At 47.2% G+C, this 24,136-nt stretch overlaps 1 protein-coding gene across 1 annotated transcript in view; it reads right to left on the bottom strand.

Annotated features, from left to right (window-relative positions):
* disc1 (DISC1 scaffold protein) overlaps positions 1-24,136 on the bottom strand; it is a 125,116-nt gene that overhangs the window by 36,319 nt on the left and 64,661 nt on the right. The window contains exons 10-11 of the mRNA XM_067984145.1: positions 5,395-5,455; positions 3,142-3,397 (exon numbers count right to left, since the gene is read on the bottom strand). Coding sequence (XP_067840246.1) covers positions 3,142-3,397; positions 5,395-5,455 — 317 coding nt within the window. The remainder of the gene's footprint in view (positions 1-3,141; positions 3,398-5,394; positions 5,456-24,136) is intronic.

The following is a 24,136-nucleotide window of genomic DNA, read 5'->3' as shown; positions in this document are numbered from 1 at the left end:
AATTGCCCTTGAGAAGGTGGTGGTGAGCCGCCTTCTTGAACTGCTGCAGTCCTGTGGTGAAGGTTCTCCCACAGTGCTGTTAGGAAGGGAGTTCCAGGATTTTGACCCAGCGATGATAAAGCAATGGCGATATATTTCCAAGTCGGGACGGTGTGTGACTTGGAGGGGAACGTGCAGGTGTGGTGTACCCATGTGCCTGCTGCCCTTGTCCTTCTAGGTGGTAGAGGTCGCGGGTTTGGGAGGTGCTGTCGAAGAAGCCTTGGCGAGTTGCTGCAGTACATCCCGTAGATGGTACACACTGCAGCCACAGTGCGCCGGTGGTGAAGGGAGTGAATGTTTAGGGTGGTGGATGGAGTGCCAATCAAGCGGGCTGCTTTGTCCTGGATGGTGTCGAGCTTCTTGAGTGTTGTTGGAGTTGCACTCATCCAGGCTATTGGAGAGTATTCCATCACACTCCTGACTTGTGCCTTGTAGATGGTGGAAAGGCTTTGGGGAATCAGGAGGTGAGTCACTTGTCACAGAAAACCCAGCCTCTGACCTGCTCTTGTAGCCACAGTATGTAAGAGGTTGGTCCAGTTAAGTATCTGGTCAATGGTGACCCCCAGGATATAGATGGTGGGGGATTTGGCGATGGTAACTCCATTGAATGACGAGGGGATGTGATTAGACTCTCTCTTGTTGGAGATGGTCATTGCCTGCCGCAAATGTTACTTGCCACTTATCAGCCCAAGCCTGGATGTTGTCCAGGTCTTGCTGAATGCAGGCTTGGACCACTTCATTATCTGAGGGGTCGCAAATGGAACTGAACACAGTGCAATCATCAGCGAACATCCCCATTTCTGACCTTATGATGGAGGGAAGGTCATTGATGAAGCAGCTGAAGATGGTTGGGCCTAGGACACTGCCCTGAGGAACTCCTGCAGCAATGTCCTGGGGCTGAGATGACTGGCCTCCAACAACCACTACCATCTTCCTTTGTGCTAGGTATGACTCCAGCCACTGGAGAGTTTTCCCCCTGATTCCCATTGACTTCAATTTTACAAGGGCTCTTTGGTGCCACACTCGGTCAAATGCACTCTCTGCCCTTGACAACATGGGCAGAGAGTGACTGCCCATGATGTCAAGGGCAGTCACTCTCACCTCACATCTGGAATTCAGCTCTTTTGTCCATGTTTGAACCAAGGCTGTAATGAGGTCTGGAGCTGAGTGGTCCTGGCGGAACCCAAACTGAGCATCGGTGAGCAGGTTATTGGTGAGTAAGAGCCGCTTGATAGCGCTGTCGACAACACCTTCCATCACTTTGCTGATGATTGAGAGTAGACTGATGGGGTGGTAATTGGCCAGATTGGATTTGTCCTGCTTTTTGTGGACAGGACATACCTGGGCAATTTTCCACATTGTCGGGTAGATGTCAGTGTTGTAGCTGTACTGGAACAGCTTGGCCAGAGGAGCGGCTAATTCTGGAGCACAAGTCTTCTGTACTACAGCCGGGATGTTGTCGGGGCCCATAGCCTTTGCTGTATGCTTTGCTCTATTCTCTCTTATAAAATCTGCGTGACTCCATTACTATAAAGGCTAGGCTAAGGAAAGAATCTGCAGCAATAGTAATGAGTTGCAGATTAAGGTAAGAATGTGTATAAAAAGAACCTACATTGCTACTTTTTTGGGCCTCCCCATTTTACTCTTCATGATGTTGTCCTGAATTCTGCTTCCCAAAACTCATTCTAATGAATAATATAATTCTTGTGAGTGTATATATATGTATTTGTGTTTCATCTATGTTTGGATTTTCCTAATTTAAATCCCACTAAATCCATGACATAATTTCCCTGAGTGCTGTTGAAGGTTACACACCCAAACCTTTTCTCCTCAGAGATGTTAACTGATCTGCTACATATTTCCAACATTTTCTGTTTTTATTTCTGATTTGTGGTTTTTCCTTTTCACATTATTTCACTTTGCCTCGGATATGGATCTGTATGTTTCACTGGTCAATTACTGATCTATTTCCATTCACCTTTCCAACAGTACTTCTAATTCCCCATATCTTTTCATCATATGTGCTTTCCATTCTGTATATATATGCTTTTCAGTTAGAGGAAATTGCAACATTCCATTCAGACTAATGCTTAGCACAAACTCAACTTTACAAGCTAGTGGTCAAATGTCTTATTTCGATGTGGGAACAGAGAGCCCTCTTCCTATATGGATTCTTCACCTGACTGTGTCTTCCTATTTTCAACTTATAAATTCTGTTTAATCTTTAAGGGTTCTCCTTAATGGAAAAGTTGCTGAAATACCAAAACTATTCCTATACAAGGCAGTTTAATGAAAGTTATTCTGGAAATAAATGTAACTTAGTTCTTTGAATTTCATAAGTTTTGCTTAAAATAAAGCAGAACACAAATGTATCAACACAAATCTTCCTTCTTGGAAGTGGAACTACTATGTATACAATACTCATGTGGAAGATTATCCTGCTATTTCCACACATGACACTACAAAGATCATTAGTTGGTTTTCTCGGTTTTAAAAGTCATTCAAATTTACTTTTCATCTGGTTAAAATTACAAATCTCATAAGTGGAATATTTTACAGCTGTTAGTGCCCTGTGATTTTATTTTACAGTGCGGTTAACTATATAACTCATGAGGAAAAAAGTACGTCAAAAAGTTTGGTCATTTTCAGCTATGGATTTTTAAAAATTACATAATACAACTGCAATTGTTAAGTATTCTTTATGTAAAAATGAAAATAACAAATTCCCTGCACACAAAGTAAATATAGAATTAAAACAGAGGATACATACACAATCTCTACATAATTCTGTTTTACAAATTGGTAGAAAGTGTTCCATACCAGTGAGCAATACAGTTGGAATTTGAATCAATGATTGAGTTTGGCCAAAGTGCCAATAATTATTCATTAATAACAGTCATAGTCTCAATTATTGGGACAGAATTTGAATAATCATATTCACAAACAAGTGGGAAGTGGTAAGGAGCAGATTTTCTAAGAAACCTTAAGACTCTCCTAGTAACTAAACTCGAACTGTTAATTCAGCTGTTACTAAATCTAACAGTGGCACTGCATTGGCAACCAGTGTCAAAATACTAGATGTGGAATACAGAAAACAATTACCTTGGGTGAATCAGTTTCTTTTTGGTCAGGATAGCACTGTATAGCACACCAATCTAGTTTGTTAGGAAAGACACAGTCCCTTGCATCTTTAACCTCTGAGCATGCATCCTCTATGGCATCATCCTCTTCATCTGCTCGGTACTCTTCCCCTTCAGAGGTGCGGTAACTTGCCTCTTTCAGCTGTAAACCACTGACAAAGAGTTGACAGGCCTCTAAGTCTGCTTCCCACACTTTCTCAAGCAGCTGGCTTCCACAACTGAAACAACAGCCAAGAAAAGTTAGGAATATCCTGAAAAAGCTGCCAGTTACACTTCATGTAACCTACTTTTTTGAAGTTCAGAATGACCTTGTTTAAAGTGTTACTCAAAGAATTCATTTAATCAGTTACATGAAAAATGAATAGAACCTTAGTATAAAAAAATCTACTGCATATCCATTTTAAATACTGCATCACCAAATGAAGTAGCCAAAATAGCTGGAAACAGATATGCTTATACTCTGGCATAGGGTTATAACATCTGTTGTATGATACCAAGACTTGCATTTTATAGTGCCTAATTAAATCTCTCAGAAACAAGCCAAGGTGCTCCACATACAATGAATCTCTATGAGTGCAGTTACATAGGTAAATATGGCAGACATTTTCTACACAGCAAGATTCCACAAACAGCAATGAGATGAATGACTCGTTAATCTTGGTGCTAAAGTAATTTTGATATTGAAGTAGATGTGTTGCACTAACATTTTTATCCATACTGTCAACAAATGTTTTACTCACTTTAAACATTCTTAGAAGTGCTGTTACTTAATTTGACGAATGCTTGCCACAAAATACCCTATCGAGCTTCAATGGAATCAGAAGAAATTTACTTAGATCAGGAAATGTGCTCAAAATCAAATTGATACAAAATATTTCTAAGTTTAAGGTTATTGTAATTAGAGTTGTGAGACCCCTTACTGACTTTTTGCTGTTATAATGAACTACCGCAGAACATATAAAATTGTTCTGCTATTCACATTTAGTCTGTTTAAATTAAATGGTCCTGCTGTTTCCTATTGAGTCATACATTCCAAGAACATAATTTAAATAACAAAGCAGTACTATTTCCAATCTTAAAGAAACTGTGTAATGTGAAATAGTGGTTTATCATACATATTTCACTTGGTTAATGAAACATTTCTGGTCTTGACTTTTTATTTAATCAGCGTGATAGCTCCTATTGCAATCCAAAACCAATGCTTTCATATTATATTGTCACATCAAATGTTAGATGTTGATTGTAAGCAGACAGCTAACAGCACTAAATATAACTCCTAATATTTATAGTTTGGAGGAAAAACACATGTTTTGACTTACATTTTCACAGTAGAGAAAGAAACTATAGTAGAAACAATACAATGACAAGTCATATTTAAATGTGAAAAGCCAAATGTTTTGAAAAACCCAATGTACAAAGATGTAGAAAGATAACATGTAATTTTTTTGTTGCAGTGACTTTATAAAATCCATCTGTATGAAAGTTTTGGTAGCCATCATACTTCAAAGTATCAAAAGTATTTTAAGAAAGAGAAAGAAAGCCAGTCATTTCATGTTGTGTATTTCCTAACTTTGGGCAGAAATTTACATGCAGCTTCCAATCTAGAAACTTCCTTCACCAAAAAGCAATTAAACACTGATCACCTCAGGCTGTGTTTATTTACAGCAGTTAGACTTTGTGGCATTATAGGGAAAGTTAAGTTTAAACTGAAATCCAGCTTAGCTGCAGAATAATACACTGTGAAGTACATGGGATACACAGTGTAATATTCTGTTGCTGAGAGACACTGCTTATTCTTCCCCCACTCCAAGGACACCATGTTGGAACACTGCTGTATGTCTAAAACAAACAGTGTATCGTCTGACTTATTGTGAGCAATGACACAGGAAATTCACTAGTACAAAAAGTGCTAGCATAATGACATACTGAAACTGGAATTCAATATTTACAATCTTGCAGTATAGAACTATATTGTTTTACAATTCTACTTATAAAACAAAAGTTTATATTTAATAATGCAGTTTTCTCAAATACAACCACACATTAATAGAACCTGAATTAAATGGGGAAAACAAATAATGGTTTTAAATTGAAATTACATTATTGTAAAGATGGTAAAAAAAATGCACAATTGTTGATTAGAAAAATAAGTGCTCAAATCTAAATCTCATAAATTCTGAAGACTGTTATTTAAATATATGTCAGAAACCCTTACCTATGAAGTTTGTCTTCTAGGACTTCCATATATTTAAAAACATTTTCCCTCAGATTATTCTCTGCAAATGAAAGCAAAATATGAACCATCAACAAATAATAGTTTTTTTGAACATATTAATAATATAAAACATATTTGTATATGTTGGCTATCCTCTTCACGTTCTGTGGTAATTTTATATAACCCTTCTCAATGCAAAATAATAACTACGCATAAATAAATATTAAGTTCAAAGCTATAATATATTCTAATAATCTAACTGTGACTAAGTTGTCTCACAGCCAGAAAGAGAATTGTACTTATTGCATGTTTTGTAATTGTATACAATTATTGACATATAGGGGTAGAAATTAGTCTGGGCCCATTTTTGGGCCCAAACTTGGTGCTACGAGAGGCCCCGCGGCAAGCCCAAAATTGGGCCTCGGCTTCATCTACATATTTGGGGTGAGCTGCCGGCGCCTTTCGTGCCTCCACAAGCAGGATCACCAGGATTGTGGAGTCAGGGGGAGTTCTCCTGTTCCTACTGGCTCCATAGAAAATTTAATTGATGAAGGCAATGCAGGCAGATGTTTCCAACCAAAGGACTACATTCAAGGAGTGAATCCACTCAATTCAGGGCCAGGAATTGGAAAACAAGGCAGGAAATGGAGAAGCAGGAGGAATGACACCAGCTCAGGGTAGGTACATCACTTAACATTCCTTTACACTCCATTCTATTTAGTCACTCCATCACTGACACACAACCTTGCATACATCAACAGCTCCATGCTAGCTGTTGGCAAAGACTGCTCGTCAATAAGTTATAAGGACATTCTCCTAACACTTTTCTTCTTTGTGTCTTTAGTTACAGCAGAAGCTGTCGCAAGGTCTCAGAACTGGATTTTCTCAACACCCCATCACTCAATCTCACCAGACCAAGTAACGGATGATGTTGTTGTCCTCAAGATGCTAATAAATCCATATCAGCCTACCAGCCCGACAATGACGTTCTAGGTAATAGAAAGCAGGCAGGGATAGACTGCCCCAGGCCTTGCAGAAGAATAGCAGCCTGAAACAGGCCTATGCTCACAGAGGTCAAGGGCCATCTACATCCCAGGAGCTGCTCACAGACACTCAGATGCGAGACACCTCACAGGCTCTTGCCAAGGGGATTGCTTAGAGAAGCACCACCAGATTAGGTAGGTGAGCACAATACAAATGCACGAAAAGATGCCAAGAGGACTGTTAATGGGTGAGTTTCTTGGGGTGTTTATAAGAGACTGCCCGTATTACGATCTGGTAAATGGCTCTTGCAGTAGTTGGGGCCTGTGCTGCTGGCTCTTCCGGATACTCAGCCCTGCCCTCCAACTAAGGGCTTCTGCTGCAGCTGCTCCATGTGAATGCCTTTCAATCAGGATGTTATGAATAATACAGCAGGCCAAGGTGATCTGATGGAAATTTTGTCTGAGTTGTACTGCAAGACACCCCTAAATTGTCAAGGCAGCAGAACTACTGTTCCAGCATGCCTATAGTACACTCGGTGATGCATCTGGTGGAGACATGCACCTCGTTTTATGTGTGCTCAACTGGATGCCATAGAGGGATGATAAGCCAAGGCAGCTATAAATAACTTTGGTTGCCTAGGATCCAACTCTTGATTTTATGGGTATCAGCAAATAATGGTGACATGCTAGACTGATATAAAATGAATGAATCGTGACCGCTGCCTGGGAATTGGCCATTGACCTGCTGCATCTAGTACAAATGGTCACACACAAGCTGAACACTGATTGAGTAGAGTTGCAGGTGCACAAAGGCCATTAATGGTGTCATCAATTAATCCCTAGTCTTTTGAGAATGCTGCCATTTGATAGAAATCTAGCGCTGTGGTATGTTGTGCCCTGGGGAAAGTGATGTAAGCTATTTGAGGCATCAGTCACCTGTTTTATACAGCAATGCACTTCAGACTGACTGATATCCTTACTGACCCACTGGAAAGAATCCAAGGCAAAAAAGTTCAAGACCACTGTCAATTTGACTGCCACTGTCAGTGCCATGCTTCTCTTAAGAGTGTGGCTACAGGTCCTCCTGCAACATGTTGCACAGCTATGTCATTGCCTTTCTGGTGAATCAAAGCCTCTGAAAGCATTGCTCCTCTGTGAGGTCCAGATAATTTAAATACGAGGATGAGAATTTTAAATTGTAGACATTGGGGGACCGGAAACCAATGTAGGTCAGCGAGGACAGGGGTAATAGGTGAGTGGGATGTGGTGCGAGATAGGACACGGGCAGCAGAGTTTTGGAGGAGCTGAAGTTTTTTTTTTATTCGTTCATGGGATGTGGGCATCGCTGGCGAGGCCAGCATTTATTGCCCATCCCTAATTGCCCTCGAGAAGGTGGTGGTGAGCCGCCTACTTGAACCGCTGCAGTCCGTGTGGTGAAGGTTCTCCCACAGTGCTGTTAGGAAGGGAGTTCTAGGATTTTGACCCAGCGACGATGAAGGAACGGTGATATATTTCCAAGTCGGGATGGTGTGTGACTGGGAGGGGAACGTGCAGGTGTTGTTCCCATGTACCTGCTGCTCTTGTCCTTCTAGGTGATAGAGGTCGCGGGTTTGGGAGGTGCTGTCGAAGAAGCCTTGGCGAGTTGCTGCAGTGCATCCTGTGGATGGTACACACTGCAGCCACTGTGCGCCGGTGGTAAAGGGAGTGAATGTTTAGGGTGGTGGATGGGGTGCCAATCAAGTGGGCTGCTTTGTCCTGGATGGTGTCGAGCTTCTTGAGTGTTGTTGGAGCTGCACTCATCCAGGCAAGTGGTGAGTATTCCATCACACTCCTGACTTGTGCCTTGTAGATGGTGGAAAGGCTTTGGGGAGTCAGGAGGTGAGTCACTCGCCGCAGAATACCCAGCCTCTGACCTGCTCTTGCAGCCACAGTATTTATATGGCTGGTCCAGTTAAGTTTCTGGTCAATGGTAACCCCCAGGATGTTGATGGTGGAGGATTCGGCGATGGTAATGCCGTTGAATGTCAAGGGGAGGTGCTTAGACTCTCTCTTGTTGGAGATGGTCATTGCCTGGCACTTGTCTGGAGCGAATGTAACTTGCCACTTATCAGCCCAAGCCTGGGTGTTGTCCAGGTCTTGCTGCATGCAGGCTCGGACTGCTTCATTATTTGAGGGGTTGCGAATGGAACTGAACAATGTGCAATCATCAGCGAACATCCCAATTTCTGACTTTATGATGGAGGGAAGGTCATTGATGAAGCAGCTGAAAATGGTTGGGCCTAGGACACTGCCTTGAGGAACTCCTGCAGCAATGTCCTGGGGCTGAGATGATTGTCCTCCAACAACCATTACCATCTTCTTTTGTGCTAGGTATGACTCCAGCCACTGGAGAGTTTTCGCCCTTATTCCCATTGACTTCAATTTTACTAGGGCTCCTTGGTGCCACACTCGGTCAAATGCTGCCTTGATGTCAAGGGCAGTCACTCTCACCTCACCTCTGGAATTCAGCTCTTTTGTCCATGTTTGGACCAAGGCTGTAATGAAGTCTGGTCCTGGCAGAACCCAAACTGAGCATCGGTGAGCAGGTTATTGGTGAGTAAGTGCCGCTTGATAGCACTGTCGACGACACCTTCCATCACTTTGCTGATGATCGAGAGTAGACTGATGGGGCGGTAATTGGCCGGATTGGATTTGTCCTGCTTTTTGTGGACAGGACATATCTGGGCAATTTTCGACATTGTCGGGTAGATGCCAGTGTTGTAGCTATACTGGAACAGCTTGGCTATAGGCGCTGCTAGTTCTGGAGCACAAGTCTTCAGCACTACAGCTGGGATGTTGTCGGGGTCCATAACCTTTGCTGCATCCAGTGCACTCAGCCGTTTCTTGATATCATGTGGAGTGAATCGAATTGGCTGAAGACTGGCTTCTGTGATGGTGGGGATATCGGGAGGCGGCCGAGATGGATCATCCATTCGGCACTTCTGGCTGAAGATGGTTGCAAACGCTTCAGCCTTGTCTTTTGCACTCATGTGCTGGACTCTGCCATCGTTGAGGATGGGGATGTTTACAGAGCCTCCTCCTCCCGTTAGTACCTCAATGAAGTACATTTGCTTCTTTAAATATCGTCCCGCCGGCTTTAATTGCTGGTGGGACTTCCGGATTCCAGAACCACGCGCACTCAGATGTGTCTGTGAGAGACGCAGAAGTCAGCGGATTGGAGCCGGGTTCCTTATCCGCTCGGGACTATCCCAATTTTCACTGTCCCCCCGCCCCCAACACACCCGGACTTCGATTTGAAAATCGAGCCCTTTGTGTCCTCCTCACAGCTTACTTTCCCACCTAGCTTTGTATCGTCAGCAAACTTGGATACAATTCACTCGATCCCTTCATTAATGTCATTAATACAGATTGTGAATAGCTGAGGCCCGAGCACTGAACCTTGCAGCACCCCAATAGTTACAGGCTGCCAACCTGAAAATGACCCATTTATTCCTACTCTCTGATTTCTGTCCATTAAACAATCCTCTATCCATGCTAATATATTACCCCCAACCCCATGAGCCCTGATCTTGCTTGACAATCTTTTGTGTGGCACCTCATCAAATGTCTTTTGAAAATCCAAATATACTACATCCACTGGTTCCCCTCCCCTCCCCTGCTAGTTACATCCTCAAAAAATAAATTTGTCAAACACGATTTCCCTTTCATAAAACCATGTTGACTCTGCCTAGTCATATTATGATTTTCTAAGTGCCCTGTTACCATGTCCTTAATAATAGATTTGTGCATTTTCCCGACTACTGATGTCAGGCTAACTGCTCAGTAGTTTCCTGTTTTCTCTTTCCCTCCTTTCTTGAATAGCAAGGTTACATTTGCTAATCTAATCCACTGGAACCGTCCTACAATCTAGGAAATCTTGGAAGATCACAACCAATGCATCCACTGGCCCTGATATTACCAGGGAGGCGGGATGGCAGCTGGGGGGGGGGGGAACAGGGCGCGTGGGTAACCCACCCAGTAAAATCCGTCCATTCCCCACGCGATCACGGCTAAATTGAAGCCACTTAATGTGACTTCGGGTTTCCCATCGTAAACCTGCGCAGCGGGCGGACTGCGCACCTGCATCACAGGCTGTCAGCTGGAGCCCTATTTAAAGGGGCAGTCCTCCAATGCTACTCCTGAAGCAAACACCCAAAATTACAGAATGGAGCAGCCCAGGAGAAAGGCTGCTCCCAGATTTAGTGATGCCTCACTCCAGGTGCTACTGGATGGGGTGAGGAGGAGGAAGGATATGTTCTACCCAGCAGACGAGAGGAAGCGGCCTGCCTCTGCCACCAAGAAGGCGTGGCTCGAGGTGGTAGAGGAGGTCACCAGCAGCAGCGTCTCCCGCACCTGGATACAGTGCAGGAAGCGCTTCAATGACCTAACTAGGTCAGCCAAAGTGAGTACACTTACTCATTCTCGTACACTCATTCTCTGTCTTCCACATCACTGCCCCCAACCCACAACTCATTCTGCACTGCCAACACTACTCTATCACATCATTTCTCACACCCACTCAAACCTCATCCTCAACTTACCTGCACTTACTCACCGCTTCCTCACCTCCCCAGTACTCATCCCACCACTACCACTCAACCCAATCCTCATAAAATGTCATGGCTCTGTCACATACTCACCCTCTGATGCATCTCTTTCACGGTCAGCCTCCCCCAAATCAATGCATTCATCAGTTGGTCACGTCACCATCACTCACTCACGCCTCTCTACTTTCTCCCCTTATAGGAGAAGAGCGCCCAGAATGCAGGGGAGAGGGCGAGGACCGGAGGGGGGCTGCAACATCTAATCGTCCTCACAGATGCGGAGCAGGAGGGTCTGGAACTGAGCCGCACCTTCGAGTGCCTGTCCATCGGGGACGCTGAGACTGGCACCGGACAAACGGCTGGTGACAGAACTTTAACATTCAGCACACACAATAGCAATTGATGTTAACATGCCTTGCCACCTTCAGCACCTCAACATCTGTCATCATGCTTAATATTGCCTTCTGTTCTCTTACAGGGCATTCAGCAACCACCGTGACGGTGGAGGGCGATTCCTCAGAGGACCTGCCGGCCTCTGAGGGGGCACCATCACATCTGAGCAAGCCATCCACCAGCGCAGATACACATACCTCGGTGAGACCCCGTCCTCACTTAGTTGGGGTCTCACATGGTGAGCCACCACAACGTGAGCACGAGCAGACAGTGGTGGCAGGGGCAGCTGTGGAGAGTCCACATCAGTGGGCGCACTCTTCTCCAGGCTCTGCTCAGCTGGAGACAGATGCTGATCCCTGGGGGCTATCCATGAAAAGGAGAATGATCGAGGGGCAGCAGCACATTTGCGAGATGCTGGAAAAGGTGCCATGCGCTCTCTCCACAATCGCGCACAGGATGGAGGAGTCCAACTCCTGTATGAGTGGAATGGTGGCACAAGTAAGGGAGGGCAATTCTGAGATACTGTCACAGGGACGTGAGGGCATCTCTGAGATGGTGTCATGGGTAAGTGCGGAAATGTCTGCAATGGAGGAAAGGCTAGCCTCCATGGAGGTTCAACCATGGCTCACCAATGAGTCCATTGAGGCCCTGACAATGGCCCTCTGGACTCAGGGTGAACAACATTCTGCCACCTTAAAAAGGCAGGCACTGGCCTTACAAGGCTTCACACATGTCCTCCAAACTGTCGTCCAGCAGAGTGATAGGAGTGGTGTGGGCCTGGCCCAGGGGAGGGAAGATGGCGAAAGGGAACATGGAAGTGGGGACGCCACTCAAAGCGCCCCCACATCTCACCCGTTGCCCCCCTCTCAACCAGTACCCACAATGCTGCCTCCTCTCCAGGTGGCCGAATCTGCCCCGGCACAGGTGCAGTTGGAGCAGTCTTTGGAGGGGCCCTCACGGGCACCGAAACCCAGAAGGCGTAGGCCCAAAGAATCTAATCGGTCAGGGCATGAACAAGAGCAACTGCCACTACGTTTTTTTTTATTCGTTCACGGGATGTGGGCGTCGCTGGCAAAGCCAGCATTTATTGCCCATCCATAATTGCCCTCGAGAAGGTGGTGGTGAGCCGCCTTCTTGAACCGCTGCAGTCCGTGTGGTGACGGTTCTCCCACAGTGCTGTTAGGAAGGGAGTTCCAGGATTTTGACCCAGCGACAATGAAGGAACGGCGATATATTTCCAAGTCGGGATGGTGTGTGACTTGGAGGGGAGCGTGCAGGTGGTGTTGTTCCCATGTGCCTGCCGCTCTTGTCCTTCTAGGTGGTAGAGGTCGCGGGTTTGGGAGGTGCTGTCGAAGAAGCCTTGGCGAGTTGCTGCAGTGCATCCTGTGGATGGTACACACTGCAGCCACAGTGCGCCAGTGGTGAAGGGAGTGAATGTTTAGTGTGGTGGATGGGGTGCCAATCAAGCGGGCTGCTTTATCTTGGATGGTGTCGAGCTTCTTGAGTGTTGTTGGAGCTGCACTCATCCAAACAAGTGGAGAGTATTCCATCACACTCCTGACTTGTGCCTTGTAGATGGTGGAAAGGCTTTGGGGAGTCAGGAGGTGAGTCACTCGCCGCAGAATACCCAGCCTCTGACCTGCTCTCGTAGCCACAGTATTTATATGGCTGGTCCAGTTAAGTTTCTGGTCAATGGTGACCCCCAGGATGTTGATGGTGGGGGATTCGGTGATGGTAATGACGTTGAATGTCAGGGGGAGGTGGTTAGACTCTCTCTTGTTGGAGACAGTCATTGCCTGGCACTTATCTGGCGCGAATGTTACTTGTCACTTATGAGCCCAAGCCTGGATGTTGTCCAGGTCTTGCTGCATGCGGACTCGGACTGCTTCGTTATTTGAGGGGTTGCGAATGGAACTGAACACTGTGCAGTCATCAGCGAACATCCCCATTTCTGACGTTATGATGGAGGGAAGGTCATTGATGAAGCAGCTGAAGATGGTTGGGCCTAGGACACTGCCCTGAGGAACTCCTGCAGCAATGTCCTGGGGCTGAGATGATTGGCCTCCAACAACCACTACCTTTATGCTAGGTATAACTCCAGCCACTGGAGAGTTTTCCCCGATTCCTATTGACTTCAATTTTACTAGGGCTCCTTGGTGCCACACTCGGTCAAATGCTGCCTTGATGTCAAGGGCAGTCACTCTCACCACACCTCTGGAATTCAGCTCTTTTGTCCATGTTTGGACCAACGCTGTAATGAGGTCTGGAGCCGAGTGGTCCTGGCGGAACCCAAACTGAGCATCGGTGAGCAGGTTATTGGTGAGTAAGTGCCGCTTGATAGCACTGTCAATGACACCTTCCATCACTTTGCTGATGATCGAGAGTAGACTGATGGGGCAGTAATTGGCCGGATTGGATTTGTCCTGCTTTTTGTGGACAGGACATACCTGGGCAATTTTCCACATTGTCGGGTGGATGCCAGTGTTGTAGCTGTACTGGAACAGCTTGGCTAGAGGCGCAGCTAGTTCTGGAGCACAAGTCTTCAGCACTACAGCTGGGATGTTGTCGGGGCCCATAGCCTTTGCTGTATCCAGTGCACTCAGCCGTTTCTTGATATCACGTGGAGTGAAGCGAATTGGCCGAAGGCTGGCTTCTGTGATGGTGGGGATATCGGGAGGAGGCCGAGATGGATCATCCACTCGGCACTTCTGGCTGAAGATGGTTGCAAACGCTTCAGCCTTGTCTTTTGCACTCACGTGCTGGACTCCGCCATCATTGAGGATGGGGATGTTTGCAGAGCCTCCTCCTCCCGTTAGTTGTTTAATTGTCCACCACCATTCACGACTGGATGTGGCAGGACTGCAGAGCTTTGATCTGATCCGTTGGTTGTGGAATCGCTTAGCTCTGTCTCCAGCATGTTGCTTCCGCTGTTTAGCATGCATGTAGTCCTGAGTTGTAGCTTCACCAGGTTGGCACCTCATTTTTAGGTACGCTTTGTGCTGCTCCTGGCATGCTCTTCTACACTCCTCATTGAACCAGGGTTGATCCCCTGGCTTGTTGGTAATGGTAGAGTGAGGAATATGCCGGGCCATGAGGTTACAGATTGTGGTGGAATACAATTCTGCTGCTGCTGCTGATGGCCCACAGCGCCTCATGGATGCCCAGTTTTGAGCTGCTAGATCTGTTCTGAATCTATCCCATTTAGCACGGTGGTAGTGCCACACAACACGTTGGATGGTGTCCTCAGTGCGAAGATGGGACTTCATCTCCACGAGGACTGTGCGGTGGTCACTCCTACCAATACTGTCATGGACAGATGCATTTGCGACAGGTAGATTGGTGAGGACGAGGTCAAGTAAGTTTTTCCCTCGTGTTGGTTCGCTCACCACCTGCCGCAGGCCCAGTCTAGCAGCTATGTTCCTCAGGACTCGGCCAGCTCGGTCAGTAGTGGTGCTACCGAGCCACTCTTGGTTATGGACATTGAAGTCTGCCACCCAGCGTACATTTTGTGCCCTTGCTATCCTCAGTGCTTCCTCCAAGTGGTGTTCAACATGGAGGAGGACTGATTCATCAGCTGAGGGAGGACGGTAGGTGGTAATCAGCAGGAGGTTTCCTTGCCCATGTTTGACCTGATGCCATGAGATTTCATGGGGTCCAGAGTCAATTTTGAGGACTCCCAGGGCTACTCCCTCCTGACTGTATATCACTGTACCGCCACCTCTGGTGGGTCTGTCCTGCCGGTGGGACAGGACATACCCAGGGATGGTGATGGAAGAGTCTGGGACGTTGGCTGAAAGGTATGATTCTGTGAGTATGGCTATGTCAGGTTGTTGCTTGACTAGTCTGTGGGACAGCTCTCCCAATTTTGGCACAAGTCCCCAGATGTTAGTAAGGAGGACCTTGCAGGGTCGACTGGGCTTGGTGTTTTGCCGTTGTCGTGTCCCATGCCTAGTGGTCCGATGCCGGGTGGTCCGTCCGGTTTTACTCTTATTATGACTTTTTGTAGCGAGATTTTACAACTGAGTGGCTCGCTAGGCCATTTCAGAGGGCAATTAAGAATCAACCACATTGCTGTGGGTCTGGAGTCACATATAGGCCAGACCGGGTAAGGATGGCAGGTTTCCTTCCCTAAAGGACATTAGTGAATCTCTGCTGCAGTCTCAGGGGATGCACCATGTAGGAGTAGTTGTAAGCGAAAGGCGAAGGTTTTCTGAGCACAAAGGGGATGCAGACGGATGTTTGACGGTTTGTCATGATTTTTATTTATATTTGATTTTTGTCAATGGCACATTAAATATTATTATTGTCACCACTACTGCCCACAACTTGGCCATTCTTGACTGGCTTGTGTAACAAGGCCTTTTCATGAAGTTCACCATGAACGCCCACACTTGATGCCACCCATTGGGTCACTCTACAGTGGGAGTATGTGTAGTTGCAGGACTATTTTGTGCAGAAGGTGGGGGCAGGGCTGGTGTGGCCGCTGCTCTGTCCAGGTGGTGAGGACTGGACTCTTCACACTGTCTGATTTTAGGAGAATCGTTCACATATCAGTGACTCCCTGGCCTCACGAGCAGCCAGGTGAGCCGTTGTTCTGCCCATGGGTTGCTCCTCTTCCTCTGCTTCCTCCTCCTCAATGTGGGTGGCAGATGTGGACGGGGCCTCCTCCAGCGGCACCCCTCTCTGTTGTGCCATGTTGTGCAGGGCACAACAGACGACTATAATGCGTCCCACTCTATCTGGTGCGTATTGAAGCGCTCCCCCAGAATGATCAAGGCACCTGAAGTGCATCTTGAGCAGCCCTATAGCATGCTCAATTGTACACCTGGTAGCGATGTGGCTGTCATTATATCGACGCTGTTGCTCGGTGGTGGGGTTCCTCAGGTGTCATGAGCCACGCGTGCAGGGGGTATCCCTTGTCCCCGAGAAACCAGTCCTTGCAGTTGTTCGGTGCGTGGAAGAGGGGCGGGATGTTGGAGTCCCGGAGGATGAAGGAATCGTGGCAGCTTCCAGGGTATCTGGGGCACATGTGAAGCAATCTCTTACGGTGGTCACAGATGTACTGAGTGTTGATGGAGTGATAGCCCTTCCTGTTGATAAACAGTCCTGGCTCGTGTGGAGGTGCTTGTATTGTTATATGGGTGCACCCGTGGGAAGCCAGCCACAGCGTGGAATCCCACTGCCCTCTCCGTCTGGCTGAGGTCATCCATGGGAAAATTGACCTAGTCCGAGGCCCTGCGAAACAAGCCGTCGGTGACCTGCCTTATGCACTTGTGTGCAGACGACTGAGAGACCCCGGCGATGTCCCCGCTGGCACCCTGGAACGATCTGGAGGCGAAGAAGTTGAGGGCAGCGATGACTTTGACAGCGACAGGTAAGGAGATGCTGCTTGGGCCAGCCGGCAGCAGTTCGGCATGAAGGAGGCTGCAGATGTCCGCGACTACCTGGCGACTGACTCTGAGCCTCCGTATGCACTGCTCCTCAGAGAGGTCCAGGAATCTGAGCTTCAGTCTGTAGACCCTGTTGTGAGGGTAGTGCCTTCTGCAACGTTGCTCTCTCTGTTGTTGCCCTCCGTTGTGCAGGTGCCTGTGGCGCAGCACTGTGTTGTGGAGCTCCATGTGGCGGAGGTGGACAACATGTCTGGCAAGGCTGGTGATGTTGCTCATCCTTGGATGAAGTGATGAATGCAGCTATGGCGCCCCCCCCCCCCCCCCATCCTGACGGTGAGAGTTTGAGGGGGTCCGCAAAGCAGGTAAAGATATTTGCACAGCAGAGTTTTGGGTATAAATTAAGAATTTTGAATGGAAAGACTAAGGTCATGCAGCCAAAACTTTGTCTGAAGTGACAGAGTGCCCTGCTGCAATAAATGAGGTTTTCCCCCCACCGTCGCATAATCCACCAGCTGCTGAAACACGGCTGCTGCAACAGGGAGTGTTTCTACAGCACGGGAAACACGCTGAGGATCCTTCAAAATTACACCCCTGCCAAAATCTCCACTCAGTGAAGTCTCTCAAGTACCTCAACTATCTACCTATGTAAAGCAGCACCCCGCTGGCTTTAATTGCCGGTGGGAGTCCCGCATTCAGGAGCTCCACGTGCACCTGAACGCGTCAATGGGAACGTGGAAGTCAGCGGGTTGGAGCCGGGCTCTGAACCCGCTCTGGGATTCCGCCATTTTACGAGACCCCCCGCCCCCAACGCACCCGCTCCGCCATCCTAAAATCGACCCCACGATCTCCGCAGCCACCTCTTTTAGAGCCCCAGGTTGCAGGGGGATTTGTCCCATTAATTTCTCCAGTACTTTTTCTACACTAATATTTTACGCCAGATTCATCAGCCGCACTCACAACAGTCCAGAATTTCACCCGAGCACAACGCAACGCCATCGACGCTCTCAAGACCAACCGCAACATAGTCATCAAACCAGCGGACAAAGGAGGAGCCATCGTCATACAGAACAGAACGGACTATTGCAAAGAAGCATACCGACAACTGGACAACCAGGAACACTACAGACAGTTACCCGCAGATCCGACCAAAGAACACACCCACCAGCTCAACAAACTGATCAAGACCTTCGATCCAGACCTTCAAAGCATCCTACGTGCTCTCATCCCACGTACTCCCTGCGTGGGAGACTTCTACTGCCTCCCAAAGATACACAAAGCCAACACACCCGGACGTCCTATCGTATCAGGAAACGGAACCCTGTGTGAGAACCTCTCTGGATACGTCGAGGGCATCCTGAAACCCATCGTACAGGGAACCCCCAGCTTCTGTCGTGACACTACAGACTTCCTACAAAAACTCAGCACCCACGGACCAGTTGAACCTGGAACACTTCTCACCACGATGGACGTCTCGGCACTCTACACCAGTATCCCCCACGATGACGGCATCGCTGCAACAGCCTCAGTACTCAACACCAACAACAGCCAATCTCCAGACACCATCCTACAACTCATCCGCTTCATCCTGGATCACAATGTCTTCACCTTCGACAACCAGTTCTTTACCCAAACACACGGAACAGCCATGGGGACCAAATTCGCACCCCAATAGGCCAACATTTTCATGCACAAGTTCGAGCACAACTTCTTCACTGCACAGGACCTCCAACCAACGCTATACACCAGATACATCGACGATATTTTCTTTCTATGGACCCACGGCGATGAATCACTGAAGAGACTACACGATAACATCAACAAGTTCCATCCCACCATCAAACTCACCATGGACTACTCCTCAGAATCGGTTTCTTTCTTGGACACACAAATCTCCATCAAAGACGGGCACCTCAGCGCCTCACTCTACCGCAAGCCCACGGACAACCTCACGATGCTCCACTTTTCCAGCTTCCACCCTAACCATTTCAAAGAGGCCATCCCCTATGGACAGGCCCTGCGAATACACAGGATCTGCTCAGACGAGGAGGAACGCGATGGATGCCTACAGACGCTGAAAGACACCCTTGTAAGAACGGGATATGACCCTCGACTCGTCGATCGACAGTTCCGACGGGCCACAGCGAAAAATCGCATAGACCTCCTCAGAAGACAAACACGGGACACAACCAACAGAGTACCCTTCGTCGTCCAGTACTTCCCCGGAGCGGAGAAACTACGCCAAGTTCTTCGCAGCCTTCAACATGTCATCGATGATGACGAACACCTCGCTAAGGCCATCCCCACGTCTCCACTACTCACCTTCAAACAGCCACCTAACCTCAAACAGATCATCGTTCGCAGCAAATTACCCAGCTTTCAGGAGAACAGCGTCCACGACACCACACAACCCCGCCACGGCAACCTCTGCAAGACATGCCAGATCATCGACACAGATACCACCATCACACGAGAGGACACCACCCACCAGGTACATGGTTCATACTCGTGTGACTCGGCCAACATTGTCTACCTCATACGTTGCAGGAATGGATGCCCCGGAGCATGGTACATTGGTGAGACCATGCAGACACTGCGACAACGGATGAACGGACACCGCACAACAATCGCCAGACAGGAGGGTTCCCTCCCAGTCGGGGAACACTTCAGCAGTCAAGGACATTCAGCCTCCGATCTTCGGGTAAGCGTTCTCCAAGGCGGCCTTCGAGACACAACGCAAAATCGTCAAGGAGAAATTGATAGCCAAGTTCCGCACCCATGAGGACGGCCTCAACCGGGATCTCGGGTTCATGTCACGCTACATGTAACCCCACCAGCGAAAAAAAAGTTATCTGTTTTTAATACAACTGGTCATTCTCTTTCTCTCTCTGCCTTTCGGGTGTCTCTCTCTCTCTGTCTTTGTGATCTGACCATTTGAGTATTCAGTAGTCTTGGATGTAATGTTCCCCTGTCTGAACACCATCCACTCCTTTGATTGCTGTGAATATCTCTCTGCCGAGGTGTGATAACGGGCAGTTGGAAAGATTATCTGTAATCACCAGGCATTGTTCTCTGACTATATATGCTGCGCCTTTATGGAACCCTGCACTCACCTGACGAAGGAGGAAAGCTCCGAAAGCTTGTGATTTCAAATAAAGCTGTTGGACTATAACCTGGTGTTGTACGATTCCTTACAATTCTCTTCTCTAAGGGGAACAACACCAGCTTCTCCAGTCTATACATGTAACTGAAGTCCCTCATAGATCCCTGGGACCATTCCAGTAAATCTTTTCTGTACCCTCTCGGGTCTTCACATCCTTCCTAAAGTGCGGTGCCCAGAATTCGACACAATACTGCAGCCTGAATGTTGCCCAGGTCTTGCTGCATGCGGGCACAGACCGCTTCATTATCTGAGGGGTTGCGAACGGAACTGAACACTGTGACCTTATGATGGAGGGAAGGTCATTGATGAAGCAGCTGAAGATGGTTGGACCTAGAACACTGCCCTGAGGAACTCCTGCAGCAATGTCCTGGGGCTGAGATGGTAGGCCTCCAACAACCGCTACCATTTTCCTTTGTGCTAGGTATGACTCCAGCCACTGGAGAGTTTTCCCCCTGATTCCCATTGACTTCAATTTTACTAGGGCTCCTTGGTGCCACACTCGGTCAAATGCTGCCTTGATGTCAAGGGCAGTCACTCTCACCTCACCTCTGAGATTCAGCTCTTTTGTCCATGTTTGGACCAAGGCTGTAGTGAGGTCTGGAGCGGAGTGGTCCTGGCAGAACCCAAACTGAGCATCGGTGAGCAGGTTATTGGTGAGCAAGTGCCGCTTGATAGCACTGTCGATGACACCTTCCATCACTTTGCTGATGATTGAGAGTAGACTGATGAGGCGGTAATTGGCCGGATTGGATTTGTCCTGCTTTTTGTGGACAGGACATATCTGGGCAATTTTCCACATTGTCGGGTAGATGCCAGTGTTGTAGCTATACTGGAACAGTTTGGCTAGAGGCCCAGCTAGTTCTGGAGCACAAGTCTTCAGCACTACAGCCGGGATGTTGTCGGGGCCCATAGCCTTTGCTGTATCCAGTGCACTCAGCCGTTTCTTGATATCACGTGGAGTGAATCGAATTGGCTGAAGACTGGCTTCTGTGATGGTGGGGATATCGGGAGGAGGCCGAGATGGATCATCCACTCGGCACTTCTGGCTGAAGGTGGTTGTAAACGCTTCAGCCTTGTCTTTTGCACTCTCGTGCTGGACTCCGCCATCATTGAGGATGGGGATATTCACAGAGCCTCCTCCTCCCGTTAGTTGTTTAATTATCCACCACCATTCATGACTGGATGTGGCAGGATTGCAGAGCTTTGATCTGATCTGTTCGTTGTGGAATCGCTTAGCTCTGTCTATAGCATGTTGCTTCCGCTGTTTAGCATGCATGTAGTCCTGAGTTGTAGCTTCACCAGGTTGGCACCTCATTGTTAGGTACTCCTGGTGCTGCTGCTGGCATGCTCTTCTACACTCCTCACTAAACCAGGGTTGATCCCCTGGCTTGTTGGTAATGGTGGAGTGTGGAATATGCCAGGCCATGAGGTTACAGATTGTGCTGGATTTACAGTACTGTGTACAGTTTTTGACACCCCATTATATAAATTACATTAATGCCATAAAAAGTGTATAGCATAGATTGGCCAGAATGATAAACCATAGTTTTGAGGAGAGACTTGACACACTGGGACTATTTCCATTGATGCAGAGGACGCTAAGGGATTGAACGAGGATTTTAAAATTATGAAGTTTTGACTGGATGAACAGGGAAACCATATTTCCTCTGGTTGGGGAATCAGTGATGAGAGGTCATCAATTTAAAATGGTCTCTAAATGTGAGCAGAAAGGATATGAGAAATTTCTTTACAGCATGGATTGCTTTGCCACAGACAGTAGTTGAGGCAGAGACCATTGCATCTTTTAAGAGAAAAGATGAAATTTGAAGCAAAGTAAAGGACTATGGGGAGATAGCAGGGCAATGGGATTAGTTTTGTTTTGTATTACAATAGTTGACACAGACACAATGGGCCAAAAGGTATCCTTCTAGGCTGTAAACTTCTATGGTTTCAAACGATTCCACCCCTGACCAAGTGTTAGAAGACTATTGCCCATCCCTAGTTGCCCCTCAGAAGGTGATGGTGGGCCTTCTACTTGAACCGCTGCCATCCGTGTGGTGAAGATACTCCCACAGCGCAATTAGGTAGGGAGTTCCAGGATTTTGTCCCCATTCCATTTTGCCTCTCCTCCACTTGTTTTTCTGTTTCCTCTATCACTTATCTGTCATTTCTTCATTTCTCTCCCTCCTTTTCTTTCTTCTCCATCATTATTTTGCTCTCCCTGGTTTGACTCTGCAATACTTTCTTTCTTCCCCCACCCCATTTTCTAGATCATCTAGCAATCTAAGCTGCTGAGCCAGAAGCCCAGAGAACAGGAGGGGCAGGTCACTGAACAAGGTGCCCAGAGATCAGGAGAGGCAGGCTACTGGAACAAGGTGCCCAGAGAGCAAGAGAGGCAAGCTACTGAACAAGGTGCCCAGAGAGCAGGAGGGACAGGTCACTGAACATAGAATCACAGAATGGTTACAGCACAGGAGGCCCATCGAGCCTGCGCCGGCTCACTGAAAGAGCAATCCATCTAGTCCACTCCCCCGCTCTTCCCCCTGCAAATTTTTTTCCTTCAGTTATCTATCTAATTCCTTTTTGAAAGCCACAATTGACCCTCCTTCCACCACCCGTTCAGGCAGTGCATTCCAGATCCTAACCACTCGCTGCGTAAGAAAGTTTTTCCTCATGTCGCCTTTAGTTCTTTTGCCAATCACCTTAAACCTGTCTCCTCTGGTTTGCGACCCTTCCACCAGTGTGAACAGTTTTTCTTTGTTTACTTTGTCCAGACCCGTCATGATTTTGAACACCTCTATCAAATCTCCTCTCAACCTTCTCTGCTCTAAGGAGAACAATCCCAGCTTTTCCAGTCTATCCACGTAACGGAGGTCCCTCATCCCTGGAACCATTCTAGTAAATCTTTTCTGCACCCTCTCTAACGCCTTCACGTCCTTCCTAAAGTGCGGTGCCCAGAATTGGACACAATACTCCAATTGTGGCCCAACCAGTGATTTATAAAGGTTCAATATAACATCCTTGCTTTTGTACTCTATGCCTCTATTTATAAAGCCCAGGATCCTGTATGCTTTCATATCCGCTTTTTCAATCCGTTCTGCCACCTTCAACGACCTGCGAACATATACCCCCAGGTCTCTCTGTTCCTGCGCCCCCTTTGGAGTTGTACCCTTTAGTTTATACTGCCTCCCTTCGTTCTTCCTACCAAATGTATCACCTCACACTTCTCAGCGTTAAATTTAATCTGCCACGTGTCTGCTCATTCCACCAGCCTGACTATGTCCTCTTGAAGTCTGTCACTATCCTCCTCACTGTTCACTACACTTCCAAGTTTTGTGTCATCTGCAGATTTTGTAATTGTGCCCTGTACATCTAAGTCCAAGTCATTAATATACATCAAGAAAAGCAGTGATTCCAGTACCAACTCCTGGGGAACACCACTGCATACCTTCCTCCAGTCTCAAAAACAGCCTTTCACCAATACCCCCTCTTTCCTATTACTTAGCCAATTTCATATCCATGTTGTCACTACCACTTTTATTCCTTGGGCTTCAATTATATTGACAAGCCTATTATGTGGCAATTTATCAAACGCCTTTTGGAAGTCCATATATACATCAACCACATTGCCCTCATCAAAGTTAGAGTTTCTTTGTGCCCTCTCTGTTACCTCATCAAAAAACTCAATCAAGTTAGTCAAACATGATTTGCCTTCAACAAATCCATGCTGGCTTTCCTTTATTAATCCACACTTGTCCAAGTAACCATTAATTTTGTCTCAGATTATTGTTTCTAAAAGCTTCCCACCACCGAGGTTAAACTGACTGGCCTGTAGTGCCGGGGTTATCTTTATATCCTTTTTTGAACAAGGCTGTAACATTTGCAATTCTCCAGTCCTCCGGCACCACCTGTGCCTAAGGAGGATTGGAAGATTGTGGCTATTACTTCCGCAGTTTCCACCCTTACTTCCCTCAGCAACTTGGGATGCATCCTCTATTGGATCTATTGATATCTATTTTATGTACAGCCAGCCTTTTTAGTACCTCCTCTTCATCAATTTTTATCCCATACAGTATCTCAACTACCTCCTCTTTTACTGTGGCTTTGGCCGTATCTTCTTCCTTGGTAAAGACAGATGCAAAGTACTCATTTAGTACCTCTGCCATGCCCTCTGCCTCCATGTGTATATCCCCTTTATGGTCCCTAATTGGCCCCACCTCTCCTCTTGCTACC

This window comes from Heptranchias perlo, chromosome 5, assembly GCF_035084215.1.
Source record: "Heptranchias perlo isolate sHepPer1 chromosome 5, sHepPer1.hap1, whole genome shotgun sequence".
In the NCBI taxonomy this organism is placed as follows: domain Eukaryota; kingdom Metazoa; phylum Chordata; class Chondrichthyes; order Hexanchiformes; family Hexanchidae; genus Heptranchias; species Heptranchias perlo.
The sequence above is the reverse complement of the archived record's forward strand: the minus strand, read 5'-3'. Positions and strand labels throughout refer to the sequence as shown.